At 47.9% G+C, this 13888-nt stretch overlaps 1 protein-coding gene across 9 annotated transcripts in view; it reads left to right on the forward strand.

Annotated features, from left to right (window-relative positions):
• Myo19 (myosin XIX) overlaps positions 1-13888 on the forward strand; it is a 32837-nt gene that overhangs the window by 11203 nt on the left and 7746 nt on the right. For 7 of the 9 annotated variants that reach the window (XR_004113133.1, XR_004113134.1, XM_031351023.1 and 4 more), the window contains exons 6-19: positions 2631-2763; positions 3862-3931; positions 4509-4611; positions 5177-5273; positions 5385-5461; positions 7033-7123; positions 7439-7610; positions 9148-9221; positions 9981-10102; positions 10255-10368; positions 10620-10796; positions 11072-11224; positions 12336-12443; positions 13305-13375. Coding sequence is in view for 7 of the 9 variants with exons in the window: in XM_031351023.1 (XP_031206883.1) it covers positions 2631-2763; positions 3862-3931; positions 4509-4611; positions 5177-5273; positions 5385-5461; positions 7033-7123; positions 7439-7610; positions 9148-9221; positions 9981-10102; positions 10255-10368; positions 10620-10796; positions 11072-11224; positions 12336-12443; positions 13305-13375 (1562 nt within the window). In the remaining 2 variants the exon portion in view is untranslated. Of the gene's footprint in view, positions 1-2630; positions 2764-3861; positions 3932-4505; positions 4612-5176; positions 5274-5384; positions 5462-7032; positions 7124-7438; positions 7611-9147; positions 9222-9980; positions 10103-10254; positions 10369-10619; positions 10797-11071; positions 11225-12335; positions 12444-13304; positions 13376-13888 lie in introns of those variants that run through there. The other 2 variants (XM_031351027.1, XM_031351030.1) reach the window with 2 other exon arrangements.

The raw sequence follows: 13888 nt of genomic DNA on the forward strand, positions 1-13888 counted from the left end.
AAAAAAAAAAAAAAAAACCTTTCTAAAATCCCTGCTGGAATTGTCGGTGACATCTCAGGCAGTGTGTGAGGCTCCTGGAGGACCTTGTAGATAGAAGAGCCTCAGGCAAGACAGATGTTGCATAAACAAGGATTTCTACAGCTTGTGAGAAATCAACTCAGGCCTCACCCAGCCCTCACCCAGCAGCCTCTCCCTCCCCACAGCATTTTATGAGCAATTCTTTGGACTATAAGCCCCTTTTGTTATACTATAGGACTGGGGAGAACCTGGCCAAAGACCAACGCAGCAGAACTCTGTAACCCTTCGCTGAGTAGCCTTTGTGGCCATGGGCTGGGCCTGCTTTCTGTTTTTATTTTTTCACATTTAATTTGTGCACAGCACATGTGTAGAGGTCAGAGGACAACTCTTGGGAATCAGTTCTCTCTTCCACCAAGTGGATCCAAGGCGTAGAACTCAGGTCATCAGGCTTGGCACTGAGAACCTTGACCGGTTGAGCAATCTTATTGACCCTGTTTTTGTGGTTTTGCTGTACAGGAGATTAAACCCAGGGCCCTGAATATGCTATGCAGGCATGCTACCTACGAACTATGGTACATCCCCAGACCTTTATTTTTTAATTCTGAGACAAGGTCTCAGGAAGTTGACCAGAATGGTCATAGTTCAGCCCTCTTCTGGCCTCTATGGGCACCAGACATACCTGCAACCAAAACACCTATAAACACAGTAAAAAGTAAAATTAAAACCTAAAATACAGCCTTAAAGAAGACCTACTTCCAGGTAGTCAGAATGAGGAATAGGGTCCCCCTGTTATTCTCATATTAATTGAAGGCAATATTTCAGTCCACAGAATACCTTAAAAGGGAAAAATCAGTTGCCTGCATTCAGCCTCAAGCACAAAAATAATGCAAAACTCAGCTTGCTTGCATAATGGGTTAGGGGCATAGCTGAGTGGTAGACTACTTGTCTGGCATTCACACGGCCTTGAGTTCATTCCTTAGCACCACTTAAGTTAAATAGTAATCAAACCCGAAGTCAGCAGAAGAAAGACAGTGAAAAGTAATAAACAAAATAATGTAAATAGAAAACAAAAGCAATATAAAAACCAAATGACTTCCAAGGATTTTGTTTTGCTGTGTGAGTTTTAAGTTGCAGACTGTGTGCACGAAAGGTGAATGCTCTACCACTGAGCCACATGTGCAGCAAACATAACCTTTAAAAAAAGATGGATAAAATCTGTACCTCATGATATACATACATACACATAGACACATAAAATTAGATAAGCTAAGTCTTTCTTTGTAATAAAAGTTAAACTTGATATTATTCTTGCAAAGAAAGTTCCAGCCCCAGATAGCTGCATTCATGAATTCTGCCAAGCATTAAAAGAAGAAATGCTACAAACCCTCTAAGTCTGACGGGAAATAGAAGAAAGTGAACACCTCCAACCTAAAGAACTTATTGTGTGTGGGGGTGGGGGGATGTTGGAAAGATGGCTCAGCATGTAAGAGCATTGACTGCTCTTCAGAAGGTCCTGAGTTCAAATCCCAGCAACCACATGGTGGCTCACAACCTCCCATAATGAGATCCGGCACCCTCTTCTGGTGTGTCTGAAGACAGCTACAGTGTGTACTTATGTATAATAATAAATAAATCTTTATAATAATAAAGAAAAAGAAAAGAGGTGGGGTGGGTTGCTAGGAGTTCAAGGCCAGCCTGAACCATAAGACCTTGTCTCAAAAAAAAAAAAAAGGAAAAAGAAAAAATCGGGGAAAGTTGTATAGTAATTTATCAAGGTTATAGGACATAAAGTCAACATGGAAAGATCCAACTCTATTCTTTTAATGTGGTGTACATTTATAATCTCTAAGGAGACTAAAGGACAAAGTATTAGATGTTTAAGTAACTATATCTCGTTTTGGCTGATTAAAACCAAGGAGTGCTGGACAATGGTGGCACACGCCTTTAATCCCAGCTCTCAGGCAGCAGAGGCACTCGATCTCTGAGTCCCAGGCCAGCCTGGTCTACAGAGTGAGTTCCTGGGCTCAACCAAGAACTACACAGAAACATCCAAGGCTACATATAAAACCTGGTATTGGGAGTAGGGGGAATAGATGTAGCTCGGCATGGAGTTGTAAGCATTTAAATGGGAAGATTTCTATGATCTCAAGGCCAGCCTGATGTACAAAGAAAGTTCCATAGTGAAATCCTGTCCCAAAAATAAATAAGACAAAAATGGATACATAAACTAGATATGAGAAATAAATAAATAAAAATAGATATAAATCCAACATCTCCGGGGTCTATAAGCAAATGCACAGAAAGCCTCCTATAAAAGAATCAAAAATAGCTGCAAGGCCTCAGAGATGGTGAGTAGCCTACCAGGTCTGGGTGTCCCTCATGTGCTTCAGCCTCTTTCCTTAGAGCATCTTCTAAGCTGAGAGAAGCTGAAGTGTGTATCCCCCGCTTCACAGATAAGTGCCTTGCCCAAGGCACAGCTGAACTGAGCATCCATGCATTTGTGCAGGCAGCAGCATTTGATGGATATAGGCTGTGGTGGGCATCTTTCTCTTGGACCCTGTAGTGGGAGGGAATAAGAACAAGGATCTACCCACATGGCTGTTTTGCTACAGACATGGACATCCCGATGCCTGATGAAGTTCTATGCTGTGGTGGCCGCCTCACCTACTTCCTGTGAGAACCATAAGGTTGCAGAGAGGATTGAACAGCGGATCCTGAACTCCAACCCTGTCATGGAAGCTTTTGGTGAGCTCCGTGTCCTCTGCACTGCATTCCAGTCCCATTTCCTCTGGGATTCGCCCCCTTCCAGGAGAAAAGTAGTACTTGACGACATCTCTCTGGGTTGGAGAATGACTCTTTAACTACCTAAGTTCTAACCTCTTCCCAGATTCCCTCAGCTCCCGTCTCTTAAAGGTGCTACCATACAGGGATACAGCTTGGTGCTAGAGCCTAGCATCTGCGAGACCCCTTTCTGGAGAAACCTGGTGCCATCTAAAACAGTTGGATAGAAAGTGCCTTGGCTCATCTAGTCTAAATCTTATCTTTCCATTGAGTTTCCTAATGTTCCAAAAGAAGGAAATTTGTCAAAGGTGGCTTAGCTTTTGTGGTGGGTGTTGTTTGGGAGGTATTTTGCTTTTTTTGGATTTTTGGGTTTTTTGTTGTTGTTATTCTTTTGGGAGGGGAAGGGGGGGTTGTTTTGGTTTGTTTGGGTTTTTGTGTCTTTTGGTTCATTGTTTTTTTTCCAAGACAATTCCCACTATCTAGCTCTGGTTGTTCTGGAACTCATGAAGACCAGGTTGCCTCACACTCCCAGATGTCTGCCAGCCTCCAGCTCTGATTAAGGAGTGTGCAGTGACACCTGGCTTATGGTGTTGTACCTTTTAGTGTCCAGGTTGGGCCTGGAGTTCACATGCTGTGTCTGTGTAAAACCTGTAGTCACAGCTTGCTTTCACCTCTTCCTTGACTGGGGCTAGAGAGAGAGACCTAAGTGGTTAAAATCATTGATTGCTCGTACAGAAGACCTGAGTTCAGTTCCAAGGGATTGACCACCTCTTCTGACCTCTTGCAGACACCAGGCACATGCGTGGTATACATACATGAATGCAGACAAACACTTATACACATAAAAGGAAAAAAGCAGCCCTGAGCACCTAGGCTTGTTGTTCCTATCCCTGCTCCAGAACCCATGTGCCCCTTCCTTAATCCTGACCCCCATGACAGAAAAATCATCAAAGGAACCTTTAGATGACAAGGCCTTTAGACGCAGGGACACAGCCACAGCAGCTTGTGAAAATTCTGCAAGCCTGGGAGAGTGAGTATAATAAACACAGGTGTCATCTCTAGGGAACGCGTGCACACTGAGGAATAACAACAGCAGTCGCTTTGGGAAGTTCATCCAGCTCCAGCTGAACAGGTAACAGCTACTGACATTCCTGGGGAAGGGAGGCAGCTGGGCAGCCACCGACCTGGGTCACCCCCATGGGAGAAACCACCCTCAGCTTATATGTTGTATCTGTGGGTTTCTTGAGCTCAGTGAACTCTGGAGGTGTCCTGTTTTTAACCTAGAAAATCACAGCTACTATGACCTGGAGCTATAGTGTTCTTATGAGCTGTGTGCTCATGATGGCTTCTCATGCTCAGAAATTTCTTGTTAAATGCCTCTTTAGGATAGAACCTTGAGTCTGAAGCTAGGGCATTGGCTCACAGAGGTGATTGTCATGCCTACCTGAGCTACCTGCAAGAGAATGTCTCAGAACACTCAAAGATAGTCTGAGTTTAGTTGTTTGAGACAGTCTTGTATAGCCCAGGTTAACCTTGAACCTCTGCTTTTCCTGGCCACTACACCTGGCTTCCCAGGGACACTCTGAATGTTCCCTACCCAAGAAAAGCTTGGAAGAGATTTACTAGGTGGCAGTCTGGTGTACAGCTATTGCTAATGGCAGTGAGATGAAGGGATAATAATAATACTGGGCTCTGATTCTGTGTGCCAGAGCCCAACAGATGACGGGAGCTGCAGTCCAGACCTACCTCCTAGAGAAAACCCGTGTGGCCTGTCAGGCTTCCAGTGAAAGGAACTTCCACATCTTCTACCAGGTCTGTATCAGATGAAATGCACTGTGCTCATGCAAGACTGGGTGGCTTGTCCCTCTACCCTAGCATGCTCCATCGCTGGCCCCTCGGCTTGCTCTCAAGCAGAGCTGCTCACCAGGTACAGTTTGGGCACAGAGGTTTTGCTGTCTCTGTCAGACCAGAAGGTCCTTGAGCAGGGCTCTGTCTTCTAAATAGAAGTTATATTGCCCACACTAGACTGAGCACTTTAGGATAGACTTTCCCACAACATCGTGAGGCTGCTCTGGGATTGTCCCTTCCCTAGACTGGGCTTTTCCAGGGCACTGGTTGGGCTCCTTGCGCCAGAGCTTCTCTTGGTAAGGAGATAAGGACCCCCCCTGCAAGAGTCACGTGTTCTGCATCAGACCACCAGCTTTCCCGAAAGATGGTTTTTTCAGTGAGGCTGGACATCTCCGACAGAGATGTTCCTTTTACCCCATGCTCTGCGCTCCGCCTTTCAGTGTTGCTGCCATTTCTTGTCCTCATTCTAACCCCAGGCTAGCAGGGCCTCCCACCCCCAGCTCAGCCTCCTGTACACCCCTTCCCACAGATTTGCAAAGGAGCCACCAAGGATGAAAGGCTCCAGTGGTACCTCCCCGAGGGAGCTGCCTTCTCCTGGCTACCCAATCCAGAAAGCAGTTTGGAAGGTAGGAGGACTCCCCAGACTGCTCTAAAGCCCAACCCATTCTGCCCAGGGCCTGTTTCCTTTTCCCCACTGACCCTGCTGACCACTGGGCTGTGACATGGATTCTTTTCAGAGGATTGTTTCGAGGTGACCAGAGAGGCCATGCTCCATCTGGGCATCGACACCCCCACCCAGAGCAACATCTTTAAGGTCAGAAGAAAAGCCATGCTACTTACACTTAGAGGTGATGGTAGCCCTTCTCATGGATGTCCCTGGACTTGGGACTCTCTTTCCATGAGTGTCTAGGACTTCGGGCTCTATTGTACCATATCCAAGGAGCTGACTGCCACTCTGGAGAGCCTGGAGATAGGTGCTGGACTGCACTGGGCCATAGGGTCAGTGACATGTCATGTAGTCCTTGAGTAATGAGCATGAAGCACTGACCCGCAAGCCCAGAACAAAAGCACTTTGGGGCAGGTTTTATTACCATGACAAGAACAGAGAAGTCATCTTTTCCTGCTTGCCTAACACTTGAAAGCTTAGAAATCAAATTCACACCTCTAAGCTCACTTGGTTTTATCAACAGTCTCTTGCGCATAAAGATTTTTTTTTCCATTTTATACTTGAGAAAATCTGAAGTAGAGAAACCCAAGATACCACAAAGAGACAAAGTTGGTTTCAGGAGTTATCATTCCAGATGCCCACCTCTTCCTCTGTCCTGTCCTCTGCCTCCCTCTGGGAACCCAGAGAGCTACCCTCATCTGCCATTGCTGAAGGCCATCTGCTTCCTTCACTTCATCTCCTAGAGCAACAAGATGTAATGTATAGGGTAGGTTGGGAACAGGGACAGGGAAGCCACTGCAGGAAGATGGGGATATTGATGGCCTCCACGTGGTGTTTAGGAAGCTAAGGTGCTACACCCAATATGGACACTGAGATAAGCATTTGTGCAGAAGGGCAATACATGGAGACCGGCCAGAGGAAGTGGACAGCACTAGGAGTCTATGCATGAGTGCTGGTTTGAAGGTGTTATGACATACTTACGTGGCAGGATCAGGAAGGTGGTTTCCCACTGCAAGACTCATCCATTCCACTGAAGATGTTATGACCCTGTGCCACAGCCATTGCTGCACTGGTAGTTTGGGACCAGGCAACAGTGGCAGGAGAGGCTCGATTCTCTTCCTATGAGGTCCAGGAGTTCCAAGGTTACTGGACCTTCCAAGGGTCCTCCTTGTCATCATAGCTTCTTGAAGTTCAGTATGTGTCATTGAAGGCACAGGCAGAAGAGTGGCACCTACTGCAGAGACTAGGATCACAGATCATCATCCCTAGGCTGGGCTGTCACAGCCCAGTAATGCTGAGAAAGGGCTCAGGAAACCATGGCTAAGCCCCACCAGGCAGAAATGCCCCTGCCAGGTAACTAACAGGAGCAGTACTCCCGTACGGGCTATTCTGAAGTGAGCAGTGGGACAGAGGATAGATGGAGGCAAGCCCTGCTGGCTGCTCTGGAAGGTATCTGAAGTCCTGCTGCCTAGACGCTAATCTCACCTCTCCTAGGCTGGACATTAACCTCCTGTCTCTGTTATGGGCATCCTCATGGCATGGTGCCCCACAGAATGTTGAAGAGATTGTGTTGGGATCTCTACCATACGAAATCGTGTCTGACAGAGAGGCAGCGGGGCAGTCATCAGGAGCTCCCTTCTGTTGTGACGTCAGTATGAGGACTCATCTTCTTGGTCAGGTCAAGCCCCTGCTTCCTGACCATCCCTTCTACCCTTCAGGTCCTAGCTGGACTACTGCACCTTGGCAATGTCCACTTTGTTGACTCAGAGGATGAAGCCCAGCCCTGTCAACTGATGGATGGTACCAAGGGTGAGAGAAGAGGATGGGGGAATGACTAGTGTTGGTGGAATGCGGTGGGAAATTGAAGGGTGAACTTTTCAGTCTAGCACCCTCGATGAAACCATCTGCTGTAGGGCCCACCGTGGATGATTTACTCCACAGCCTCTGATGAAGCCAACGGTGTTGTCTCCAACAATCAGAGTTGGGTGGCTTGGAAACTGATTTGTCCAATTGTAACACTGTGACTTCAAGTACTGCCTCTGCCACATAAGGCCTTGGGCAAGCCTCTTCATCCACTCAGTCCCAGTGGAGGGTGTTTGCCTAAAGAGGACCCTCCTCTCCCAGTCTCTGTCAGGACCTCAGCCTTGCTGCTGCAGCTCCCAGAAAACATGCTGCTAGAGAGTATGCTGATTCGAACCATCAAGGCAGGCAAGCAGCAGCAGGTGTTCCAGAAGCCCTGCTCCCGCACTGAGTGTGACACACGCAGGGACTGTCTGGCCAAACTTATCTATGCACGGTGAGTGATTTGCTCTGAGCCTTTACTTCCCCATAGGTTGATAGCCTGTCTAGGGTTGGACCAAACATTGTCAGACAATAGATATTGATGGTGAAGGCTGGAGGAGGAAGCAGACCAGTTGCTGGGCTCCCAGGAGATGCAGGGCGTGGCTCCCCGGTTTGCCCTAAACACTGCCTTTGACCTCAATGCCTATATTGAGTGGAGAAGTTGCTCCAAAGGTGATCTCCACCTTAACAGCTCCAGGTTCAGACTGCTGAGCAGAGATAGGCTCCTCTGTCATTCATCTGGGGAGTTAGAGAGGTGGTAGTGGAGCCAGAAGCCAGAAGCTCAGCTCACAGTCAGTGCTGTCATAGTCAGTGCTGTCAGAGTGCACAACAGGCAGGAGCCCAGCATAGCAAGGCAGGGAAGGCAGGTCCTCACCTTTCTTGGGACGAGACAGAGGTGCCTCCATCCTCTGGCTATGTGGTCAAATACTGTCTTATCTTGAGTTTTGAGAACCTTCAGAGTAAAGGCTACCAGGGGCTCAGACTCCCCTGAGATTATTGTGGCCAGTGTTTCTATGGGAGTATATGAGATCTTGGACACCCTGTTCAGAGCCAAGAATCTGAGGTGTTCCTAGGCCCATGTCAACTAGAGACAGATACTTCTGCCTCAAACAGGTTTTAGGTCAGAAGTGGTGGAATTTTGTATTTCGGGTTATTTGAAGACAGGGTCTTACTGTGTGACTCTGGCTGGCCTGGAACTCACTGTCAGTGCTGTAATTAAAGGTGTGTACAACTACACCCAGCAACCAAAAGATTTTTAAGTAACTCTATAAGTTACTACACAATGAAAAGTTACAGCTAGAGCAGGCTTCTAGCTAGAGCACTTTACACGTGGAAGCTGTCATGTTACAATAGTCTGCTCATTTTAGTATCTTGCATGAGTGTTTGCACCCCTGTTGCCAAAAAAAAAAAAAAAAAAAAAAGTCTACTAAATTAAACCAGTTGGAGAGTAATTACTTAAAGAGAAACCAAGGCATAGTGGCCACCTCTAAGCCCAGCATGTTTTAGGCTGAAATAGGGGTTGCTAGTTCCATACCAGAGTCTATATGTAGGCCCTGAAGTTTCATTTTCTCAGGACTAGGGACAGTTGCAGAGTAGGGAATGCCATTACCTTGTGCAGGCTTGAGGAGGATGTGGCAGCTCCTGAAGCATTTTTCAGGGGAATTCAGTATACTCAGCTTATTACAAATGCAACTGGGACCTGCCAGTATCTTCTAATCATGGCATTAGCTGCGATGGGTCATGTGACTAGTGCAGACCCATATCCTACCTGACCCAGGCGCCTAGCTGTTCTGTCTTGCTAGAACAGGTTAGATCTGTGTATACCTGGAAGTATATGGCCAGAGCCTGCCTCGGCAATAGGTCAAAATTGCATAACCCAGAAACGAGGATTTAGCCTTTGGCCTGGTAGGTTCAGAACTCAGGGCCTTTTAGCATGTAGTGCCCTTCCTGGGAAGGCAGTTTCACCACATCCTACTCTTTCCCACCAACAGGCTATTCGACTGGCTGGTATCTGTGATCAACAGCAGCATCTGTGCAGACTCCAATTCATGGACTGCCTTCATAGGTAGCAGGGCTCACACTGTCGGGAACCCTCCAGAAAATAAGCCATTGAACCTGGGGTGGAGAAAGGGTCTCTGGGCCACCTGGGTGCCTAGGTGCAGCTCCTTCCCTCTCTCTGCTAGTGTCCCCATCCATCCACCCATCCATCTATCCATCCATCATCCGTCCTTTCATATGTCCATCCAGAAGTTTGGTGATATCTCTACGTTTGATTGCCCACATATTACATGTCCACGGCTTTCTCCACAGACCAGTTTATGCCTTATTCCTAATGGTCCTTTTTCTCCTAGTCCCAGGAAGGTAGTTAGAGACACAGTTGAGGGCAGCATTGTTGTAACTTTGGGTGGGTGAATCAAATAGGGAGAAATTGAAGCCTAGAGATGCCAACACAGTTCACTTAAAGAGGGGCATCTTGATGCTAGGCTGGCGACATAAGGTCTTCTGAACAAGGTCGATACAGAGAACATTCCCTGGTATCCTCAAGGGGGAACCTGTTATGACCAGAGGATTCAGACTTGAAAGTGGGCTAATGCCCAGCCTGCCCTTCATTCAGATTTTTGGCTTTCTGCTTGTTCTGATGTGGTATAGGGCAAGGGAAGAGGTCCTAGGACCTACCTAGGTAGGTTGTGGGAGCAGGAGACTGTCATCACTCAACCTCATCCCAAGGCTGATTGAGGCCTCAGCAAGGGTGCAGCCACTTGGGCTCCTATAGTCTTCATCTCTACCACTATGTGGTAGCCCTATGGTTCTCTCCTCTTTTCAGGTCTGCTCGATGTTTATGGGTTTGAGTCATTTCCTAGTAACAGTCTGGAACAATTGTGCATCAACTATGCCAATGAGAAGCTACAGCAGCACTTTGTGGCTCACTACCTCAGGGCCCAGCAGGTGAGGGACAGGGCAAGGCAAGCCATCCTCTGGAACCTTTGTTTCTTGTTTTGTTTACTGATGAATAATAACTGTATGTAAGAAACTGTTTTAATGTACTCTTGTTCCTTAATGCTATTCTGAAACTTGCTTTCTCCCACCCCTGCGCCTAGGAGGAATATGAAGTTGAGGGCCTGGAGTGGTCATTTGTCAACTACCAGGACAACCAGACCTGTTTAGATCTCCTTGAAGGGAGCCCCATCAGCATCTGTTCCCTCATAAATGAGGTAAGATGGTTAAGCCGTGAGCCTGGCAACAGAGTCGGTCTCTGGGCTTTTCTGGTGCCTCAGTGATTATTTTGTGTGCTCTTTTGTGGTCTATCTCCCCCATCTACCAGTAAGTGTGCTAATCCCTGTGCTTTCCCCTGGAGTTGCTATAATGCTTGTTACAACTCTGCGACCATGAGTCCAGACACTGAGGATGCTGCAGGCGTGGGAAGTCCTCGTCACTGTGATGACTGCCCGCTCCCATCCCACAGGAATGCCGCCTTAATCGGCCAAGCAGTGCAGCACAACTACAGACACGCATCGAGAGCACACTGGCAGGCAGGCCCTGCCTGGGCCATAACAAGCTCAGCCGGGAGCCCAGCTTTGTGGTTGTGCATTTTGCGGGACCTGTACGGTACCACACAGCCGGCCTGGTGGAAAAGAACAAGGTGAGCCTGGGCCATAGCATATAGCTCCTGGGTAAGAAAGCTGAGTCACTGCTGCATATACAAAGTAGTTCCTGTAGGGCATCCTCTTTCTCCTCAGTGTCCTCTCCATCCTGACCTGCCTTGAAGTGGTCCATGATACACATGGCTCTTCTTGGCCAGCAGACCCAGTCTTCTTGGGATTCCATCCTGCCCTCCCAAGAAGCCCTATACTTGGGGAGGGGTGGCCAGCACTAGGAAGCAGCTCACCTCTCTGCCACCCTTGCCCTTTCCAATAGGACCCTGTTCCCCCAGAGCTGACTGAGCTCCTGCATCAATCCCAAGACCCCCTGCTCATGATGCTGTTTCCTCCCAACCCTGAAGAGAAGATCCAGGAGGAGCTGTCTGGCCAGAGCAGGGCTCCTGCATTGACTGTGGTGTCCAAGTTCAAGGTGGGTCTAGTGGTACTGACATGAAGTGCTTAATACAATTGTCTATTGAGTGCTCCTCAAAACTGGGACTGTTTACTGGGGAGCAGTGATGTGCCATGGAGAAATAGTCTCTGTCTCATCAAGTTTATGCTTCATTGTAAAAGACGGGACAGATAAGACATCTCCAGGTATGAGGATAAGGTATAAGGTAGGGACTCTCAGCCTCTGCTGATGTGTTAGTGGTGAGAGAGTAGTAATACTTTATATGGAGCTGTGCCCTGCTGTGCTTGACCAGACTACCACTTCCCTTGGTGTTATCTGGTCATGTGATAATGTGTGAAACCTGTATGAGCTGCTTACATTCAGGGGGGAGGGGTGCTTTTTTAAAATTTTATATTATTTTGGTTTTTCGAGACAGGGTTTCTCTGTGAGACCCTGACTGTCCTGGAACTCACTCTGTAGACCAAGCTGGCTCCAACTCAGAAATCCGCCTGCCTCTGCCTCCCAAGTGCTGGGATTAAAGGCGTGTGCCACCACTGCTCAGCTCCTCCTGGGGTCTGTTGACCACTGTTCTTCAACAGCCTTTTCACCCATCCTGTCCCTTTTTTAATTTGTTCCTGTTCAAATGTTAGCCCCTACTTTACTATCATCTCCTTATGGAGGCACCCTGGGAAACCCAAGTCTGATAAGCATGCTATAGCCAGAGCCTCAGACACTACTGACTGCCTGCTCAGCATGTGTGTCATTAGGCTGAGCTGTGACATAAGCAATGTCTGAGTCACATCCCTCTGGCATATAGGGCAGGCTTAATAATGGAACAGCAGGGGTGGCGTGAAGCTGTTCTGTAGGAAAATGATTTTGGGGAAGAGAGGAAAGGGAAAAGCCCCAGACCAGAGGCTTAAGAGCTACTGGTCCAGAAGCATTCCCGGCTAAAGGATGACAAGTAAGGGGTGGTTACCATGTGCTTTGCACACATTCCTTAAAAACTTCCAGTAGTCCGCAGGGTATGTGTGAGCCTGATCTCAATCAAGGCTGGGAGGGCCTCCAAAATACAACATACTCACAGCCAGCATCCAGCTTCTGCCCCTGAACTGCCCCATTCCTGTCTAACCCCAGATTTCTGTGTCTTCAGGCCTCACTGGAACAGCTCCTGCAGGTCCTACATAGTACAACACCCCACTACATTCGCTGCATCAAGCCCAACAGTCAGAGTCAGCCACAGACTTTCCTCCAAGAAGAGGTAACTAACCCTGAGCTCCGGCTTCCTAGCACCAAGAATAAAGAGGAGAGCATCTCCAGATGGGGTGGTCACTGGCAGTCTCTTGAACTGGGTCTGACATTAAGGAGGGCTTTTCTCTGCTCTGGCAGGGCAGTCATGAGTGGCTGTATGTTCTGTACACTCCACCAAAGCCTGACCAAGGTAGCACATGGGGACACTAGAGCATCTTGCTCCCTGCTCATCTAGCCTATCTATCCCTGACAAGAGACTTGAAACTGCTCAGGGCAATGGGTATTTTGTAATTTGTTCAACATCTGTACAGTCTATGAAGTATAGCTGTCTCTGGACTGTCAACCTCATTTCCCAGTCTACATAAAATCATTCCTCAGGGTTTTAGGCTCTGAGGGAATACAGATGACTTGTGAGTTCTGGACGGCACTGAAGAATGTCATAGTCACCTGCTAAATGTGGCTGTGTAGCCAAAGATAACTGGGCTGTGTGGTACAGTTTGGGTTCAAATCACATAAGAATCTTCACAGCACAACCTTCTTTGCTTGAGCGCCTCTGATGCAGGAAGAAAATAGACAGTTCTGTATTGTGAATCGGTGTCAGCCCTGGGGACATGAGAGACAGAGCCACGCCTGTATGTTTTTGCAGGCCATAGCTATATGACAAGCCAGGTACCAGACAGGACCTTTGCAGCTCCACCAGGACCTCTTCTAGCAGGGAGATTGTCAGGCCCTCTGGGTTTCTCATGATCCCACAGAGACAGACATCTCCATCAGCCAGTTCTGCCTGTCACTAAAGGTCAGGACCAGAGATATGCAGAAGAAATGGCATTTCTGGCCTGTACTTACTTGCTTTCTCTCCCCACCTTTATAGGTCCTGAACCAGTTAGAGGCCTGTGGCCTTGTGGAAACCATTCACATCAGTGCTGCTGGCTTTCCCATCCGGTGAGTATGCCACATTGCTGTAGGGCCAAAGCCTGGTAGCACTCAGAACTTGGGCCAGACAGAGGGAGGTGGAGATTAGGAGAATGGCAGGTCTGTGGCAGTCCACCTGCAAGGCAAGGGATAGCACCTTGACATTTATTCAGTTACTCAGTGTGTAATCTCTGCCCTGGTAGGGCCTACACTCCTATGGAAACAAGAAAATTAAGTATGAGCCAGACAATGGTAGCATACACCTATGATCCCAGCACTTGAGACAGTGAGACAGGAAGATCAACATTAAGGTGAGCCTGGGCTATGTAGTGAGTTCGAGGCCAGGCTGAGCTAGAGTGAGACTCTAGAGAATTACCTAGAAATGATTCAAAACTCAACAAAAAGACAGGATGAGTGCTAGAGAGATGACTCTGAGGCTCAGAGTACATAGCACTCTTGTACAGGACCCAAGTTTGGTTCCCAGCAGCCACACGGGGCACATCACAACTGCTGTAAGCCCAGTTCCAGGATGGTCCAACCCCT

Source organism: Mastomys coucha, unplaced genomic scaffold, assembly GCF_008632895.1.
Source record: "Mastomys coucha isolate ucsf_1 unplaced genomic scaffold, UCSF_Mcou_1 pScaffold5, whole genome shotgun sequence".
In the NCBI taxonomy this organism is placed as follows: Eukaryota; Metazoa; Chordata; class Mammalia; order Rodentia; family Muridae; genus Mastomys; species Mastomys coucha.